This window comes from Macaca thibetana, chromosome 11 (genome assembly GCF_024542745.1).
Source record: "Macaca thibetana thibetana isolate TM-01 chromosome 11, ASM2454274v1, whole genome shotgun sequence".
Taxonomy (NCBI): Eukaryota; Metazoa; Chordata; class Mammalia; order Primates; family Cercopithecidae; genus Macaca; species Macaca thibetana.
The window spans coordinates 67713835-67734723 of record NC_065588.1 but is presented as its reverse complement, the minus strand read 5'-3'; the positions used below and the strand labels follow the sequence as shown (position 1 = coordinate 67734723).

Genomic DNA, 20889 nt, shown 5'->3' with positions numbered 1-20889 from the left:
AAAAAAATTTTTTAAGTTCAGGGGTGCATGTGCAGGTTTGTTATGCAGGTAAACTTGTGTAATGGGGGTCTATTGTAAAGATTATTTCATCATCCAGGTATTAAGCCTAGTACCCACTAGTTATTTTCCTGATCTTCTCCCTCCTCCCACCTTCCACCCTCTGATAGGTCCCAGTGTGTGTTTTTCTGCTCTGTGTCCATGTGTGCTCCCATCATTTAACTCCCACTTCTAAGTGAGAACATTCAGTATTTGGTTTTCTGTTCCTGCGTTAGTTTGCTAAGGGTAACGGCCTCCATCCATGTTCCTGCAAAGGACATGATCTTGTTCTTTTTTATGGCTGCATAGTATTCCATGGTGTATATGTACCACATTTTCTCTTATCCAGTCTATCACTGATGGGCATTTAGGTTGATTCCATGTCTTTGCTATTGTGAAGAGTGCTGCAGTGAACATACACATGCATGTGTCTTTATAATAGAATGATTTCTATTCCTTTGGGTATATACCCAGTAATGGGATTGCTGGGTCAAATGGTATTTCTGTCTTTAGGTCTTTGAGGAGTTGCCACACTGTCTTCCACAATGGTTGAACTAATTTACATTCTCAAGGTATATTTGTAAGCATAGTTTGTTCAGCATGGCTTTGGGATATAGGATGTTAAGCAGTGATACTGACCATCATTGACACCTGGAGGATAGATGTAGCAAGCACATTTTCCAATAAAGCTGAAAGCATATAATGGCTACCTTCCCAGGGCAGGGGCACAGGTTAACAGGAAACAACAATTTCAGTCACAGGCAATGGTGATCAGATTTTTCTGCTACCCAAGGAGATTAGTTATCTTGACACAGTATTAGTGTATATAATTGTCATCTTTGGCTCAAATGGTAAGTCAGTTAGGTCAGAGCCAGTGAGAACAGCTGTGCACAACTGAAAACTGGACCAACTCTCAAAAGGCTTTTAGAAAATGGGCTTAAGGAGGACAAGGTTTAAAAGTATAGCTGGATCTGTATAAATCCATTTCCTCTAGTGGAGGAAAAGAAATTAAAGCATATATCCAGCTTCTGGTGGGTCAGTAGCATCATCTTTATATGTGAAATTCAGTGTAGAAATTTCTAATATCACAAAATTTCTTTTCCTTCTATGCTAAGATTTTTGTTCTAATAAATAAATTTTCATTTTAGGTGAGATTTATGTAACATTCATTGAGGATCTTCTACATGCAGCATATGAGGAAGGAGATTGAGGGGAACCTAAAAAGATAAATAAGATATTGTCCAGCCCTCAAAGGAGTATATACTACAGTGCAAGGGACAGACATGTCATCAGGTGGAATGATTGAAGGAAGCGGTGGGTCAGTGGGTGGGCATGAAACAAAGAGAGAAATAGTGAGACAAAGCCTTCCTCGATGATTGGTAATTATATTATACATGTGAGGGTCATATTGCTACATTTTTAAAGAAGACTGATTATTTTTCAAACTATTACTTCTTTGAGAATCATTTTTTGATTCACTAAAATAATGAAATCTAGACATACGGGGGGAAAAGCTGTGCAAATGCATAACATGCTGTCAATTAAACCACCTTTGCAAAAATACAACGGTGAGAAAAATATGACAATGAAAGAGATCTAACCTAACCGACTCCATCTTGCCTTTAACCTCCAAGCTGCCCTTGTCTATTCCTGGGCGTAGGCTGAACTAACTTTGGGAGGAATTTAGTTTATAGTTTAACTTTGAAACAAAATGATAACAGCCTGTTTCCAAAACAAACTCTCTCCTTGCCTGGGGACCAGACTGCCTTTGTAAAAGTAACAAATTAGCCACAGATTAGAAATTATGGTTTAGGAGTCATGTAGCCAGAGGCCACAAGACTCCTAACCTCTGAGTTGTTCCTATGGATAACATCGCTATTGTTTAAAACTTAAGATTGGTGTTCAAGATATTTTTCAGACCGTGCATTCTGATAGATCAGATGGAACCACCCAGATGGGTAAACTGGCCCATCTGGTCTTAAGGCCTTCACCCAGGACTGACTCAGAGCAAGAGGACAACTTCAACCCCCTATGATTTCATCCCTGACCCAACAAATCAGCATTCCCCATTCCCTAGCTCCCTGCTAGCCAAACTATCTTTGAAAAAATTCTTGCCTCTGAATTTTCAGGGAGGTTGATTTGAGTAATAATAAAACTCTAGTCTTCCATTGAGCTGGCTGTATGTGTGTTAAACTTTTATTTTTATTTTTTTATTTTTTTTTGAGACAGAGTCTCACTCTCTTCTCTAGGCTGGAGTGCAGTGGCACAATCTTGGCTCACTGCAACCTCAGCCTCTTGGGTTCAAGTGATCCTCCTGCCTCAGCCTCCCTAATAGCTGGGATTACAAGCGTGTGCCACCATGCCCAGCTAATTTTTGTATTTTTAGTAGAGGTGGGGTTTCACCATGTTGGCCAGGCCTGCCTTGAACTCCTGACCTCAAGTGATCCACCCATCTTGGCCTCGCAAAGTGCTGGGATTACAGGCGTGAGCCACCATGCCGGCCTTGTGTGTTACTCTTTATTGCAATTCTCTTGTCTTAATAAATCGCCTCTATTTGGGCAGTGGGCAAAATGAACTCATTGAGCAGTTACATCATTTGTTCTCATTTCTCTTTCCTTGGTAAGGGTTCAGAAAGTTCTTATTAGAGAATAAGAAGAGCATCTTTCAATTTGACCTGAATTATCAATCATTTTTAAAAATAAGGAATTTTTATTAACTTAGGTTACTGTACTAACTGTACAGTGCGGTGACTCCTTGTGCAATATGTAATGGGCTCCTCTAAGGCAGAGGTCATATTTCATTATCTTTGTATGCCCTGCGGTGCTTGGCACCTAGCAGGTGCTTGATAAGTATTGTTTAAGTCATTTACACAATTGGAGCATTTATAAGTCATTTTGGGGAGGGGCTCAGGAGGTTTTCCTCCCTTAAAATGTCCCCATTTAAGCTTTGAAGAGCCAGCATTTTAAGGCCAAGGTCTTCCAGTGACATTAGAAACTGTTAAAAGAGAGAGCAAAATCAATAAAACTTACAGAACTACCAAGCTGGAGAGGTTTCCAAAGGCATAGTCTGGTATGTGGTGTATTTTGTTCAGGGCCAAGGTCATGGCTTGCAATGCTGATAAACTTCTAAAAGCCTGGACGGGGATTTCTGTTAAAGCGTTGTCATCCAACCACAGGTGCCTCAGGGAATGCAGGCCACTGAAACAGCTTGGGGGCACATAGCTGATGTGGTTAGCATCCAGACGCCTGTGGAAGAAAGAAAGCAAGAGTGGAAAAAAGAGCAAAGCCCAAGCCGAAGGTCAACTTTGCAGGAAAACCCTCCCCATGCATGACGAACAAGAGTGGAACAGGGCCTGGGGTCCCCGGGAGCCCTGACATCCGGAGCGTTTTCTTCTCCAGATGAGCTCTCCTTCTCATTCATGTGTAGACTGTTGCTTCCTAGGTCCTCCGGCTCTAAAGTTCCATGGTGCTATGATTCTCTTCCAGGCTTGTAGGTAATGTTCTTTCATGGGTGGAAGCGGCCTCCCCTGAGGTATGGAGTTTCAGTGTGATGATCTTTTAGTTTCTTTCTGACACTAGCATAGAGATACCCTTTTCTTCCTCCCACCCTAAGCCAAAAGAATGTCTTTGCTTTCCCTGGCCGTTTTGAACACACTAAATATACTAGTCTAATAGGTTGTTCAGTAAGCTCTGGGAAAAGATTATTTCATTTCAGTATTTGAAGGAACTGAGTTTTTTTGTTTTTTTTTTTTGAGAAGAAGTCTCTCGCTCTTGTTGCCCAGCGTGGAGTACAATGGCGCCATCTCGGCTCACTGCAACCTCCATCTCCCGGGTTCAAGCGATTCTCCTGCCTTAGCCTTTCGAGTCGCTGGGACTACAGGCGCCTGCCACCATGCCCAGCTAATTTTTGCATTTTTCGTAGAGACAGGGTTTCACCATGATGACCAGGCTGGTCTCGAACTCCTGACCTCATGCGATTCACCCACCTCGGCCTCCCAAAGTGCTGGGATTACAGGTGTGAGCCACCGCACCCTGCCGAGTAATTTTTTTTAATTTTTAATTTTTTATTTTACTTTAAGTTCTGGGATACATGTGCAGAACGTGCAGGTTTGTTACATGGTTATACATGTGCCATGGTGGTTTGTTGCACCTATCAACACATCATCTAGGTTTTAAGCCCCGCATGCATTAGGTATTTGTCCTAATGCTCTCCCTCCCCTTGACCCCCACCTGCCGACAGGCCCCGGTTTGTGACGTTCCCCTCTCTGTGTGCATGTGTTCTCACTGGAACTGAGTAAGTTTTCATAGACTGCTAGAGACACGCCTCAGGGAAAACAGAGAGGGGGCCCCTCCCTTTTTCTTAGGACAGCACCGAAAAGCCTGAAAACTGCTGGCTTTCTTGCTTATCCTAACCATTTGTGTGAAGAAGATGTTTGTTTTTCTGGCATTCTAAAGGAATAATAAAATTAACAACTTTCCAGCTTTTGCTTCCTTTTCCTACACTCCATTTTCATCTGTTTTAAAATGGGGAAATACATCTAAAAATAAGTCTGGTTAATGAGCTGTTGCCACCTCAAAGCCAGCAGAGGGAGTGCAATACATTTATTTTGCCCCAATCCAACATAAACAGTGGCTATAATGTAAAGGTCCTAACTTTTCATATGGAAGTGACAAAACTCACATCATTTGCAATTTTCTGTAAGATGTACGAATACTAGAACCACCATCACTCAAACTATGCTTCCAATAGCCCTCACTTGTTTTTTTTCCCAATCTGCTTTTAAGACCCACACATTTGCATTTTCAAAGATAGGATTAAAAAAAGAAGAGCTGTATTTTAGTGGCCCATGTATTAGGTAGGATTAGAAAATCACAAGTGGATTCTGAAAAATGTTTTCGGAAGCATTTAAGACTAAACAGATGCAGGAAGCACACCAGGATCACAAAATAATCTCCAGCAAACCAAAATTAAACAATTTAGAAATGAAATTCTTTGTTGGGAGGAAGCTCATTTCTATGGAAAGCAGCTTCCTCACTTTTGGTTCACTATGCCACTTCAATCATCTTCTGATTCCTACTTCTACGGACTGAATGGGAAGGAACAAGCAATGCCTCAAAGGCCCTCCCTGAGCCACATTTTGATAATAGCTGAGATAAGGTCACTTGGAGCAAATTTTAAGAGTTGGGTGTCATAGTCCATTTACAACTAAATTTCCAATAGAACAACTATCATTGTAGGCAACAGAAACGCAGCTTTCAAACATCTTAAGGTTTTGTCAACAAATGGAGCCAGAAATGTTTAGAAAACTCAACACCATCTCTCCTTCCTTTCTCTAGCAACAACGTGCTTGGCTTATGCTCACATAAGGTATAATTTCATCAGGAGATAAAGAGGTGATTGCTTTTGTTTGACTAGAAGTAAAGCACACATGTAAGCTCTCCTTAACTATTGCACTGATTAAAGGATAGAGACTTAATAATTTCAGCTTCTACGTTCATGCTGATATGTTGACTGATCATTGCCAGTCGTTTATGCATTGAAAGTATGAGTGGTGGCTGGGCCCGGTGGCTCACACCTGTAATCCCAGCACTTTGAAAAGCTGAGGCGGGCAGATCACCTGAGGTCAGGAGTTCCAGACCAGCCTGGCCAACATGGCGAAACCCCATCTCTATCGAAAATACAAAAAATAGCTGGGCGTGGCAACGCACACCTGTAGTTCCAGCTACTTGGGAGGCTGAGGCAGGAGAATCACTTGAATCCAGGAGGCAGAGGCTGCAGTGAGCCGAGATCATGCCTGGCCAACAGAGTGAGACTCTGTCTTAAAAAAAAAAAAAAAAAAAAAAAGAGTGGTTTCTAAAAGTCTTGGACTGGGCATAGTGGTTCATGCCTGTAATCCCAGAACTTTGGGAGGCCGAGGTCAGGGGTTCAAGACCAGCCTAGCCAACATGGTGAAACCCCATCTCTACTAAAAATACAAAAATTAGGCTGGTGTGGTGGTGCATGCTTGTAATCCCAGCTACTTGGGAGGCTGAAGCACAAGAATTGCTTGAACTCAGGAGGCAGAGGTTGCAGTGAGCCAAGATCTCGCCACTGTATTCCAACCTGGGCAACAGAAAACAAAATAAAAATAAAAAAGTCTTGAAAATGACAAACCTTAAAGTTCATTGCAAACGTTGGGATGCATTTATGGAAAAGGCTCTTTCAGCATGAAGTCATAGGATTGTCTTCTTCAGTATTTTCTGTTGCTACCAAAGTTTCTGCTGTATCTTGAAGTGACCCAGGTATTAGTTCCCAATGTTAATATAGCCGTTTCTCTGGACAGATATTTTTTATGAATCACGTTTCTTTTCCCCCCAGAAAAAAGGATGTAATCTGGCCTCCACACTATCATCTTATACCAATTTGCTATCTGAAATGAAATGAGTAAGACAGGAGAATTCTTCACAGATCAAACACTCTAAATACTAATATTCCCAGATGTAATGCTCAACAGCGTAGACCTTCAGATGTTCCGAGTGAAGCATCAACACATCTCTGTACTAAACAGTTTCTTCATATAAGTAGCTCTTGATAAATGATACTCCTTCTAAATGCAGTGTTTTAGAGTTCATATCCACCTGACCTCAGTGGTCTAAATCTAGTTCAGGTATATTGTTCACACTCAAAGGCATTATCTGATTTGATTTCCTCCTCCAGCTTTGTTAAGGAATAATTGACAAATAAAAATTGCATATATTTATGGTGTACAATGTGATGTTTTGATATATGTATATAGTGTAAAATGATTAAATCAAGCTAATTAACATATCCATCACCTCACATACTTAACATTTTTTTGTGGTGAGAACATTTAAGATCTAATCTATTAGCAATTTTCAAGTATAAAATACATTATTATTAACTGTAGTCATCATGCCATACAATGGATCTTCAGAAGTTATTCATCCTGTCTAACTGAAGCTTTGTACCCTTTCTCCAACATCTCCCCCCTCAACCACTCCCACTCCCAGCCCCTGGCAACCACTATTCTACACTCTGCTTCTATATCTGATTTACTCTTAAGAGAAGATCCCAAGGGTAAACAGGAGTAGAGAATTAATTATCCAGTCACTCATACAGGTGGTTCTTTCACAACAAGGTTAAGACTGTGGACAAAGCAGCTGACAGGGCAGAAGCTGTGTCCATTCAGTAAGTAAACAAAGAGTTCATATTATGTCAATCTGGTCTTTTCAGGCAGCTGAACATTCTCTATTCATATATTTGAAAAATGCAATATTTTAGCAGTTGGGTATAAGATAACATCACTATCCAGTACAAGAAGACATATACATACAAAATATGGTTCCATAATAGACTTATTGTCAGTAGCAACAAAAATAACTACATTATATAGTTCTGCTTTTAAGTATTTCTTTGTTATTTCCATTTTATGCAAGTCACAGAGGGTGTGTGTGTAGGCACCTTAGAATCCATAAATTAGTGCAGAGATTTGGAATGGGAAGTTCCAGGTTCCAGCCAATTCTAGAAGCTGTATGACCTTGGCCAAATCAACAGACGTCAGCTTTCACATCTGTAAAACGGGGATAACTCCTCTCTGTCTTATAGGGTTGCTTTGTGATTAAGGAAATAACACAACAGGACTTTGTAAATATAAAGTACCTTAATGATTTTAAATATTATTATATGAAGCTGGTTAGCACTTTGTATTGTTGTCTTTTGACCATTGACACCATTCAGAAAAATAAAGGTAAATTCAAATTTTGTTTAAGCAAAAGTGGCTAAAATGAGTGCTGGATTGTCACTGAATTTCAGTTCTGTGAAATGCAGGCTATTTCTTTCAACCCTCATAATAGAAATAATTTAGAGGTGCTTGCATTTAGACTTATAGAAGTCACCCTTATTTTTTCAGCCTTTACTATTATTGCTACGCGTGTGTATACAGACACACACACACACACACAATGCAACAAGGCAAATAGTTTTGTTTCTGACACATCATCAATTACAGTATCTGCATTCTGAAGGTCAAAGAAGTGGTGACATTTTCAGATAAAGTTTCTAGCAATGATCTTGGCATCTTGGCCATTTAAGCATCCACTGAAATTGTGACAGAAGCAGCCCCAAACCTGTCTGCAGTTATGCGCAGCAAAGTAAAACACTTTCAATGACGAGTGGCCTTGTCTTCATTCAAATGAAAGCTCTTAATTATGATCTTGAAATGCCATCTGAAAAGTGATCACTATATGGGAAATATAGTGATTTTATGTTCCTTTTGGGGGAGGTCTGTTACATATAGTTTATAGTATATAGTATGTATAATTTATAGGTAAAACAAAAATTTTCCCTACATCTTATGCCATCTACAACCACCTACATAATGGGCATGTGGTAAACTGGAAAGTGCACTGAATTAGGAGACTTGAGACACAGATTTAGGTCAAGACACTGTCATTTAATTCCAAGATTTGAGGGCATATTGATGTCTCTCTCTGTGGGCCAATGTTCACATGTATAAGGCAGAATCACATGTCACAGAATTGCTTTGGGAATTAAATGAGAAAATATAAATGTGTTTTGTCAACAGTAAGCATTCTACTGTTTAATGACAGGCTTTATTATTTGAGGAAAACCTTCAAATTTAGGAAGTGGTATCATTTTTTTTCCCTCTAAAAGTTTATTTTATTCTTCCTGAAGTTTCTTAACCCTTTATCATTTCACATCTGTCTATGGGAGATTGCCATTTTCTTGCCATATGGGCTGGTGATTCTCTATTTACCATACATTCTTTAATCAGTACGCTACACTGCATGTTTTAATCAGTATTATAGTAAGGTTTCCATTACAGAGAAAAGAGGATGCACATCTTCTGTGTTAGGCCAGCAATAGAATAGCTGGTGTCCAAAAGGCTAAAATGGCTGAGAAAAAATATTACAACACCTGGTGCAAGAACAGAGTTTTATTAAGTATGAGTCTTTGCAATGTTACTTAGAGGGCTACAACTGATGAGGAGGGGTCATGGCATGACTTTTGGGTGTGTGTTGAAATCACTCCTTCTCCGGAGGGAGGGCTTGAGGTTGAAGACTCCACAATTACTGACGAGGCTCTGCTGCTCAAGCTGCTTGGCCAAGGGGACTGTCTCTCTTATGGACCCAGTTGTTGCCTCCCCACCACTGAACCTGGTCAAGAGGCCTCAATAACTGTGAGTATCCAAAGTTAAGTGGAGTCTCGATGACATCACTCCCAGATTTCTGGGCTACCTGTTTGTGAGAAATGACTCATCCTCTCCCAGCAGTCTTCAAGGTTTGCATAAAAGTGTTTCTCTGAAATGAGGGTGTTGTAGGCTTTCTGACTGGAGGCGCTAATAATACATGTGCTGTAGAAAGGTCACTCTAATAGCCGTGTGTAGGAGGGCCTGGTGGGAAAGTACATGAACAAGACAGTGGCAGTCATCAGGGTGAGAAAGATGAGTACCTGAAGGAAGTGTGGAAATGGCGAGGAAGGGCCTACTATGAGGGATGTTAAATATGTGGGCCTGGTAGAACTTGGTGACTCCCCAGATGTGGCCAGTGAGGAAGGTGAGGAAGCTATGGTGAATCAGCATTCTGGCCTGGGCAACTGGATAGATGGAGGCCATGCAAGAACAGAGATGAATGTTACCCAGTATTAGGTAAAATAAAAATAAAACAACTCCATGTTCACTGTGAATGTGGTTCTGTCATATCAATGTGTTCTACGTGGCAAAGAGCTAGAAGGTAACAGGCAAACTGTTAATATATATATATTTTTTGAGACTGAGTCTCACTCTGTCGCCCAGGCTAGAGTGCAGTGGCCCAATCTTGGCTCACTGCAACCTCCACCTTCTGGGTTCAAGCAATTCTCCTGCCTCAGCCTCCTGAGTAGCTGGTATTACAGGTGCATGCCACCACACCCAGCTATTTTTTTTTTTTGTATTTTTAGTAGAGACGGGGTTTCCCCCTGTTTGCCAGGCTGGTCTTGAACTCCTGACCTCTGGTGATCTGCCTACCTCAGCCTCCCAAAGTGCTAGGCCTCAAACAATTAATCTTTTATGTTCAGGCAACCCCACCTGCCCCCGCCACCAAATAAAATAAGCTCATTTTCTTTGTGTTTGAAGTTTTCTTCCTAATATTTCTATGTAAAAATGGTTAATTATGTAAATTTTCTCTTTTACAAGGAACATTTTGCCAAGCTACTCCATACTCCCTGATGAAACTTTCCATTTATAAATGGTGTTATTGTGAAGATTAGAGAATGAGATCATTATTGCTATTGTTGTTCCAGAAAATGGCCCTTTATACATATCTCATATATGACACCTTGTCAATGTATCACACAAACTTATATATTTGTTTAAGAATGTCTTTGATGAGCCATTAACTACAATAAGTAAAGTGTTAGTCAAAAGATAAGCCATTGATCTGGGTTAATTCCATATCTGAGATGACTGTAAAAATGTCAATTATTAACATGGATGACTTGGAGGAAAAAAAAAGCCAAAAGTGTGAAGAATGTTGCAGCTGCATAATACAGTTTATAGGGATTCTTGTAATAAACAGAGTTATGAAGCAATGCATTTTTATGACTGATATTGCTATTTTATATTTGGATGAGCATTGACTTATTTTTTGAGACAGGGTCTCACTCTGTCACTCACGCTGGAGTGCAGTGGCAGGATCTCAGCTCACTGAAACCTCTGCCTCCTGGGTTCAAGTGATTCTTCCGCCTCAGCCTCCCGAGCTGAGCAGCTGGGACCACAGGTGTGCACCACCATGCCCAGCTAATTTTTTGTATTTTTTGGTAGAGATGGGATTTCACCATGTTGGCCAGGTTGGTCTCAAACTCCTGATCTCAAGTGATCCTCCCGCCTCAGCCTCCGAAAGTGCTAGGACTACAGGTGTGAGCCACTGTGCCCGGCTGGATGAGCATTATAAAAATATTTATTTTTATTTTTTTACTTTTGTAGAGATGGAGTCTTGCCATGTTGCCTAGGCTGGTCTTGAACTCCTGGGCTTAAGCAATCCTCCTGCCTCGGCTTCCCAAAGTTCTGGGTTTACAGGTGTGAGTCACGGCTCCCAGCCTGGATGAGCATTTTTAAAAAATAAGTTTTAAAGAAGTGACCAACCCTCTTAAACAGTCTATTGTACATTTTGTGAGACCACTTTGAACAAGTCATGATAGCCAAAAAACCACAGCAATTTAGTTCATTTATAAATTTTAAGAAATGAAAGCATTCTTGATTATTATTTTACTTTTTCAATAAAGTAAAAATCGTGTAGTTCTGTATCTGCATATATTACAGTTTAACAAAGTACATACATTTTTTGTTGTGAGAAAATTTACTGCATTGAAATTTTATTGCCCTGGAATCAGTGGATCATTGGAGCTAAATTTGTCACAGAATTATTATGATACTATCGGGCTATTATTTAATCTATATGTACTCTTACATCTTGAATCCATAATGATTTATATTAATTCTTCACAATAACATCAGAGTCACTTTTGTTGTGGTGGTGGTTGTTTTTTTTTAATATTTATGGAGACCATAATGTGTGATTCCAAATTAATATCTAGGGAGATATTAAGCCTATCTAGGAAGATATTAAATAACATGATAGCTTATATGGGAAATTTGTGCTTTTGTCTTTCTAATCACCATCTTATGTACTGGTAAACTTAAGGTGGACAGTAGGAAGAAAAATTATTGCTTTAGACTTACCTCTGAAATGGTTAACAAAAACAAAACAAAACAAAGAATTTCCCCCTCTCCAGCTTGGGGAGAGATAAAAGTCTACAGGTTCATTGAAATGCAGTAATTTAGAGACTAATCAGCTGTCTTGACTAGGAGCCAGATGAAGTGTCTAAAGGAACCAAACCTCTGTCTCTCTGGCATCTTTGAGGAGTGCAAGACTCCAATAAGGAATATATTTTAAAGTCAAATTACATTAAAAGTTGCTTGGTGAGCTCAGAGATCACCACTGCTGTGAATACTGTAGCAAGGAGATGATCTACAGCCAATGTAATGTGAGCAATAACTTCTTCAGTTTTATTTTTCTTCGTAGAAAACGAAGGCCCTTTTTCTATCAGGGGCACCATTAGTCTTCCAGGTATCACCAGGGTTAAAATCTAGGGGTCATTTTTGAATCTTCCATTGCCTTCCAAACAATCATTCACCAAGTTCTTTCCATTTATCTTCATCTCCGAGACTTTCCATTTCCACTGTCTAGTTAATTCTCTTATCTCTTCACACCTGCATTACTGCAACAGCCTCTGAGCTGGTCCTTTTGCCTTTGATCTCTTATCTCTTCAATTAATCCTGTAGGCTGCTGCCAGATTAATCTCCCTAAAGTTACACTCTAAATAATCCCCCTGTTAGAAATCTACAGTTCTTCCACATTATCATTCCTTTTAAACCCTAACTTTCTGTTCTGATATTCAAAGCTCTCGTCTTACCTTATCTGGCCAAACTTTTATCTCATTTCTCTGTCCCAGTCAAGTCTCTTTCCTGGCTCTTTCCCACAGTACTTCTGGGCCTTGTGTTCATGAGCATCCCCTACTCACTGCCTATCTGAATCTCATTAACCTTCCAAGACTTAATATCATGGTTCTTTCCTGCGTCTTACTCTTGGAATGGGGAATCCTCAGCTGAGACAATGGGAAAACTAATTCTGGCAGATAGATCAACTCTAAAATCTCTGCAGGAACCACTGGGTCCAACTCCCAGCCCAAGAAAGGCATGTGGGAAAGCCAGGGTATAGAGGTAAGAGTTTGGACCCAGGGAGATGAATGAATGCAGGTTACTGTTAAACTAGGGGAGATGAACTGACTTTGAGTGGCTGTCTAGCCTCTGGCCATATCACCCTGAATGTGCCCAGTCTCGTCTGAGTAGCCATCTAGATCAACACTTAGAGTTTGAGGTTTCAGTTCAGTTCGATAAGTACATCCTAGTGCTTTCTTTGTCATAGGTACTCTACCTGGTGCTGAAGATCTAGCAGTAAACCAGGGAGGCATGGTCCCAATCATTACGGAGCATGTTTTCTAAAGGGTAGTCAGACAAATCAATCATTATAATAAAGTGTTAGGTGAAGAGAAATGCATGGTTGGGGGGCCTAAACTAGATTTTACTTGTTTTTTCTTTCAGTCCAGATCTGGATTTCAAACTATGTGGCATCTCTACTTAGTTGTTCCTCCTTAAACACAAGCGCTCAAGACCAAACTCATTATCCCAGAACCACATACTCCCCAAATATGTATAGCCGTCTCCCAGTGTGTCTTGTCCAGTGACTGGCTTCAGTAAGCACATGGCTGTATAAACCAGAAACTTAGAAGTTATTCTCCACACCTTTTTCTGCTTCATTCTTCATAGCCAATTCATTATCAAACACTGGTAATTTCATCTCCTAGATATTTCTCAAATCCATCTCCCTTTCTTCATCTCCACTGTCCCTACCCTGATGAAGTTCTCCTTTCTCTCCTAGACTATTGCAGTGACACAAGTCTGAGTACCCCCACCTGCCAGTCTTAAAACTCTCCAAAGGATTCCCATTGCTTTTACAATAAAGACTGAGATCCTTGACATGTCCCAAATGTCTTTCAAAGGGTCTGGCCTCCACCTGCCTCACTAGATGTGCTCTTCTTGCAAGTCTCTCCACCTCACTGCTGCCTCAGCTGCACTGACCTTCTGTTTCTTGATATACCAGATTTCCCCCACCACTGTAAGGAGTTACACACATAGTTCCTTCTGTCTGGAATGCTCTTCTTTCTTGTCTTTGTCTAATCAGACCTTACCTTTGCATTAGTGGCAGGATGCCTTTCACTTTCTCACCTACGGTTTCCTCTTCAGAAAAGTGGAGACAGTTTCTACCTCACAGGTAGTGAGGGACCAGACAACTAAATGCACAGAGAAACAGTCGAAAAGCCTGACTGGCTCACGCTTTGATACTGTTGCCTTCCCTTCTTTTATTTTTTTCTTTCCGTTTTGCAACATTCCAACTTCCCTTTCTTTTTATAAACATTCACAATTATATGTCTACAGGTAATGTGTTTCTGTCAAGCCTTTCCTTCTTCTCATCAGTGCCCATTTTCTGCAGAGGATTCTCTGAGAGAGGGAAGATAATGTGGTGGTGAAATGGGCAGATTCTGGACTCTGGTGGCAAAACAGGGCTCTTATCCCAGACTCACCTCTAGCCTGACTCCGTTAGAAACCATGTGACCTTGGGAAGATCAGCTGACCTCTCTGCTCTCTTTGCTTCCTCAGTACTAAGGAAGGAATAATCTCAGCACCTACTTCATGAGGTTTCTGTGAGGACAAAATGTGATGATGCAAGTAAAACTGTTTAATAAATATGGGAGGCTGCTGCTTTGATAACTATGGATGTGTATTCAATTCCACATTCTGATTTTTGTCTTTGCAATATTCCCATTCTCTGCTGCTTTCCTTATGTGCTTTCCTCTCCTCACAACTGATGATCACAGACCCTGTTTATCCTGAAAAGGCAGAAAGACTCTGCCTCATTTATATGGCTGTCATCTCTGTAGCCAAGAGTCCAATCTACTTTCCAAAGTTAACCTTCATTTTACATCACAAGCTTTAAACAAATTTATTTTACTTTTCATTCCATAACACCCATGTTCTCTTTATTTCTCTGATAGGACGGCCATGTATGCAATTTATCACAGGACTGGCAGGTAACCTGATATAAGAATCTTTCATGCATGGCTATTGCATAAGTATTCGCTTTTCCCTCCTTATATGATTCTGTGGACAATGCTCCAATTTTAGCTCTCTCTTCTTGTAAACATTATGTAGAAAGAGCTTTTCCTGTTAAAATAATTCTCCCCTAATGTTTAAATTGGAGAAGAATCAGGGCAAAACTTTGCCTCCTCCCAAGAATTCACTGGGTGCTGATCTGCATATGGTTCTGTGAAGTGAACGCTTCACTGTGCAATAGACAAATGCTTTGGCCTCTAGAACTTCTAAGTCCACCTCCATCCCAATACGTACCTAGCATCCTGGCACTTTTGTGAAGAAAGCAAAACAAACTAAAATCATGGTTCATTTTTATTGTGTAGGTTTGTGATTTCTGTTTCTGGAGACTATTTTAGTGGAAGGAATGTCACCAATACTAAAACCACTTTTTTTTTTTTTTTTTTAACCCCTTTGATCCTTTAATCTTACTCTTTTGGCTACCTCATCTTCCTTTGTTTTGGTCTGCTTACACTTCCTTGTCTTCTGTTTCTTCCTTCCCATTCTACATCCCATGTCTGAAGCCAATTAGGCTCCTGGATGCTAATGGGAGAAAACTGCTCCTGGTCCTAGGCTTGTCTTACTTTCTGCTCAGCACTGTGAGCCCCATCTCTTCCTCCTACCTATTCCTCTCACTTAGTTTCTCTCTCTTTTTTGACTACTGTAAGGAAAAGACTACCATGCAGAGTCTGATGAAGTTATTGACATTTTATAGAGTCCAGGGGTGGGTTCTATAGCCCTGAAGATGATATCATAATAAGATGTGCCAGGCAGGAATTATACATTGTTCTTGGGTTTTAAAATACAGTCATATTCTGAAGATGAATATTAGTTAATTGGAGAATAGAGACAATAATAAAGATATGTTTAATTCTTCTTTCACTTCCTATTTACCAACCTATTACCTTTGCGATTATGCACATTCCACAGTTAGCTTCACTTGTGCACACTTGGAATAAAAACCAACATGCATTAAATAATACTCTGGTTATCTGGACAAACATGAATACGCAACTCTCTCTGATCATCCTGAACTTCACTAGTGACAGTGAGTTGCTTAAAATTCATTAATGATGATCACAAATGAAGCAATGATTTTTCTTTATAGATTGATTTCTTAACTATTAACATAAAAGTGTGAGGGCACGGGAGGGTTAAGTTTTGAGTTTCCATCAAATCACTGTAATCTGATGCTAGTCCTCAAATGTCTATACTGCCAAAAGTTTTTTGGTAAAATACAGCTTACTGTGAATTCTGATTACATTTCCTATTCCCTTCCAAAAAACAGAAAGGAAATTAGGTTATATTTGATTACATTACAAAAAATCTAATTGGTGTCTGGGCAGTCATTGCCATGTCAGAAGCCAAATGTACATGCTGTACAGGGGCAGGCTCTGGGCTTCTGGGCTCTGGCTTGTGGGCCTGCACTCTTTTCCTTAGCCCAGCAGTTTGTTAGCATCAGAAGAGTTAAAAGAACACAAGTGTCCTGGGCACTGTGGCTCACTCCCAGCACTTTGGGAGGCCAAGACAGGCGGATTACTTGAGGTCAGGTGTTCGAGACCAGCCTGGCCAACATAGTGAAACCCTGTCTCTACAAAAATACAAAAAATTAGCCAGCCGTGGTGGCAGGTGCCTCCAATCCCAGCTACTTAGGAGACTGAGGCAGGAGAATCGCTTGAACCTGGGAGGTGGAGGTTGCAGTGAGCTGAGATCGCACCACTGTACTCCAGCCTGGGTGACAGAGTGAGACTCCATCTCAAAAAACAAAACAAAACAAAAAAACCACAAGTGTACCTATGTGTTTCCATTATGAACAAAACAAAGCATCTTTTGTATATGTGTAATAAATGGAAAATTAACATTCCTTGAAACATGAGCACAATTGGTTTCTTCCTCACAGCAATGTTACCAATTTCAATATATCAAATTTCCTAAACTTTATTCAAGGAAACCAAGTGTATATGGGTGGAGCAAAGAATGCAAATGATCTATGTCAGTCGTTTTCAACCATTTTTGATTTGTGAACCACTTTGTTAGTGTTCTAGAACACCAACAATTTTAATTTCTCAAATGCATTTTGCATACGAATCACCTAGGATTTTGTTAAAATGAAGATTTTGATTCAGTAAGACAGAGCTGAGACCCAGTGTTCTGCATTTCTCAGGTGGTGCTGATGCTGCTGGCCCACAGAACAAATCTGAATAGCAGGGTGATGGAGCATGTGGCCTCTTAACTTTATCTCCCCGGGTTATCAGTGGAATGCATAGGCATGCAAGCTGTTTTCAATTAAACACAAACGCGACAATGCCTGACTTTTATATTTTAAGTATATTATTAGCTCACAGTAGAATGCAAAGTATGGATTTTGTTATTATTTCAGGTATTTCTTTTCTTTTTTCTCAGAGGCAGGGTCTTGCTCTACTGCCCAGGCTGGAGTGCAGTGGCAGGATCATAGCTCACTGCCGCCTCAAATTCCTGGGCTCAAGTGATCCTCCCACCTCAGCCTCCACCATGACTGGTGGGACTACAGTCATACATGTGACACCCAGCCAATTGTATTTATTTACTTAATTATTTTTAGAGACAGCATCTCGCTACATTGCTCGAGCTTGTAATTTCAGGTTGGAAAAGAGTTCAGGAGAATACTTTGCAGATCATCTGAGGGAATGCTCCAGGTCAGGTCAATAGTTTTCCTAATTTTCACTTAGGAAATACTTAACTATGCAATTAAGCCAGTTAGAAAACACTAGTGCATGCATGAGTCCTATCCTCAGAGATTCTTTTTTTTTGTTTGTTTTTGTTTGAGATATGGTCTTGCTCTCTCGCCCAGGCTGGAGTGCAGTGGCATGATCAGGGCTCACTGTACCCTTGAGTTCTTGTTGTGCTCCAGTGATCCTCCCACCTCAGCCTCATGTGTAGCTGGGATTACAGGCGCAGGCCACCATGCCCAGCTAACTTTTTAATTTTTTATAGAGAGACAGGGGTCTCACTATGTTGTCCAGGCTGGTCTCAAACTCCTGGGTTCAAGTGATCCTCCCACCTCAGCCTCCCAAAGTGCTGAGATTATAGGCATGAGCCACCACACCTGGCCAGAGATTCTGATTTTAATTGTTCTAGGCTGCAGCCTAGGCGGCAGGTCTTTCCAGATGAATCTTATTTGCAGCCAGTGTTCAGAGGGCCCACTGTAGAAGTTATTCATTTGGTGCAAAAGTAAATGTGGTTTTTGCCATTACTCTTTATACAAGGCTAGGCATGTAGAAAGACAGTGAGCACACAGCCCCTATCAAGTGTAGAGTGCTTCTTAAAGAGTGAATGTATAATCCAAGAAATATAATAATGTGGAGAAAAAGAAAGTGAATTCAAGAGAGTGAAAAGAAAAAAAAGAGAAGCCATGTAGAAAAAAAGTCTAAGTGAAGATCTAAGGGTTGACTCCAGTCCAAGAAGAGATGGCAATGGAGTGGAGGCTTCCCAGATATTGGCAGTGTGGATGAGGCAGAGTCCTACCCTCATCATTACTTCATTGATATGGAAGCACAGAGGCTAACATATGGCCTGGAAAATGAATGGAGAATGGATAAGGAATGCATGTTTGTAATGACCAGTAAACTCAAACTAATGTTTTTATTTTTATAAGTGCTTAAAGGAAGAAAGAGAAGTTACAATTAAATACTTTAAAACCAGGACAACAATAGAACTTTAAAGGGGCACAATGTGCCCTAAACCTCCAAACTGGCCTGGTGTATGTATAGGTGGGGTACTCCTTTTGTTGGTACAATATGGTGTCTGCAGGGTTGGTGGTTCAGCCTATGTTTATCCTTCTCTTCTCTTCTCTTCTCTTCTCTTCTCTTCTCTTCTCTTCTCTTCTCTTCTCTTCTCTTCTCCTCTCTTCTCTTTCTTTGCTTTGGGGTCTTGCTCTGTAGCTCAGGCTGGAGTGCAGTGGCATGATCATAGCTCACTGTAAACTGTAACCTCAAACTCTTGGACCAAGTCATCCTCCTGCTTCAGCCTCCCAACTAGCTGGGATCGCAGGCACATGTTACCACACCCAGCTAAGTTTTTAAATTTTTATTTTGTAGAGATGGTGGGGGGCATCTCACTATGTTGCCCAAGCTGGTGTCAAACTCCTGGCTTCAAGTAATCCTCCCACTTTAATTGCCCAAAGTATCATGCTTTTTTTTTTTTTTTTTTTTTTTTGACAACTCTTAAGTCTTGTATCAGAGCAGCACAAAAAATATCAGTGAGAAAAAGTGGTCCACCGGCACACATTACCAACATTCAGCACTCACACTGGTCTGTCTGTGCTCTGGACAAAGAGGCCCCTGACAAACATTGCATAACTCAGCTGATACAATCCAATGTGAACTGGGGGCCGAGGATCTATCTAGATCCTTTAGTTTGGATGTGGTCACTGTCAAACCAGAAAGTTAACCCTTGACCTTTTCACAGGGAACACATATTTATAAAGTTTCAAAACGTTATTCTTTTTGCAAACCAGAAACCAAATGTAGAGACACCTGGTGAACAGTAAATACCTAGACTGTAAGAAACTAAATCTGAACACCTTTATCAGAGAGGCACCACCAGTTCTAGCGAACAAAAGATTCATGGTTTTCTCTTTCTCAAAGAGTTCACTTCTGCTTGTGTTCTGTTTGTGATCTTCTTTCAGCTGATAGTGGCTTTTGGTTACAAACTCTTATCCTTCTATCTACTGCCTGCCTGGCAGCTGTTTAAAGTTCCTATTGGCTACCGCCATTATCTCCGTTTCAATTTAGCCACTAGATCCCTGTACCCTTACACAGATGCCCCAACTTGAGGCTGTTTTGCTTCTCCAGCTGTTTCTTCTTTCCTTCAGGTAAAGGCTTGTGCAACAAAGGAGAAGTGATACTGTCATGACATTAAGGAGCTCCAGAAAATACAACAGACCTATCCCATACCACAAAGGGGCCCTTGTGGGCTTGTTTATCTATAGGCTGGTGAAAACCTAGGAAGTCACTTTGTTTGACTGGAGTAAAAGGCTTAAAATGATCTCGAGCACAGATTTTCTTTCATTTAAAAAAAAAAAAAAAGATCAAAGGACGAAAGTATCATCTTCAAATCTCACAGTCCTCCCTCTATGTTACCTCAGTAAAAGGCATTAAGCAAACTATATGTAATTATTAACCAAAGGATTCTTTACAACAATTTTCAGCTGGAGTCCACAATGTTTATCAATATTTATTTGCCCTTTTAATGCATTTATCTTCCTCATCACGAACTACAACCCAGTATTTTGTTTGGCAGATGTGTACCTCCAATGTAAGTAAAATTAGAGCATATATCACACATGTGTGATATATTGGAAATCATGCAATATATTGTAAACACACATTCTAATGGGAGGAAGATTTACTGACAAAACAGTAGTAGTATAGACTTGCCAAGTAATCACTACAATCAACTGCTTACAATACAAGCTCCAAAACATTTAACTGGTGAGAATGTTCTTTTGTGAGTAATTTTATTTATTCAGAAGTTTTCTTTTTTTTTTTTTTTTTTTTTTTTTTTTGAGACGGAGTCTGGCTCTGTTGCCCAGGCTGGAGTGCAGTGGCCGGATCTCAGCTCACTGCAAGCCCCGCCTCCCGGGTTCACGCCATTCTCCTGCCTCAGCCTCCCGAGTAGCTGGGAGTACAGGCGCCCGCCACCTCGCCCGGCTAATTTTTTTTTGTATTTTAGTAGAGACGGGGTTTCACCGTGTTAGCCAGGATGGTCTTGATCTCCTGAACTCGTGATTCGCCCGTCTCGGCCTCCCAAAGTGCTGGGATTACAGGCTTGAGCCACCGCGCCCGGCCCAGAAGTTTTCAATCAGTGTGTGTAGGGGGGTAGGAAACTCCTGACGGAAAAGTTGTGGATTCAGAGTAGGGAACACCAGCACCTCTGTGAGTCCATGTGTCTGTGTGTGGTGTGTGAGTCTAAGGCATGTTTGTATCTGTGGGATTGTTTATGGCTACGTCTGCACATCTGTGTTCTGTGATGGGGAAGCTTCAGAATATACCTGTAGATCTTAGGATCCTGACTTGAGGATCCCTAATGTATTATATAGGCAGTACTAA

The 20889-nt window shown here is 40.6% G+C and overlaps 1 protein-coding gene across 2 annotated transcripts in view; it reads right to left on the bottom strand.

The window, feature by feature from the left end:
* Positions 1-20889, bottom strand: part of LGR5 (leucine rich repeat containing G protein-coupled receptor 5) — a 147244-nt gene that overhangs the window by 29127 nt on the left and 97228 nt on the right. For both annotated transcript variants that reach the window (XM_050750061.1, XM_050750062.1), the window contains exon 5: positions 3066-3281. In XM_050750061.1, coding sequence (XP_050606018.1) covers positions 3066-3281 — 216 coding nt within the window. The remainder of the gene's footprint in view (positions 1-3065; positions 3282-20889) is intronic.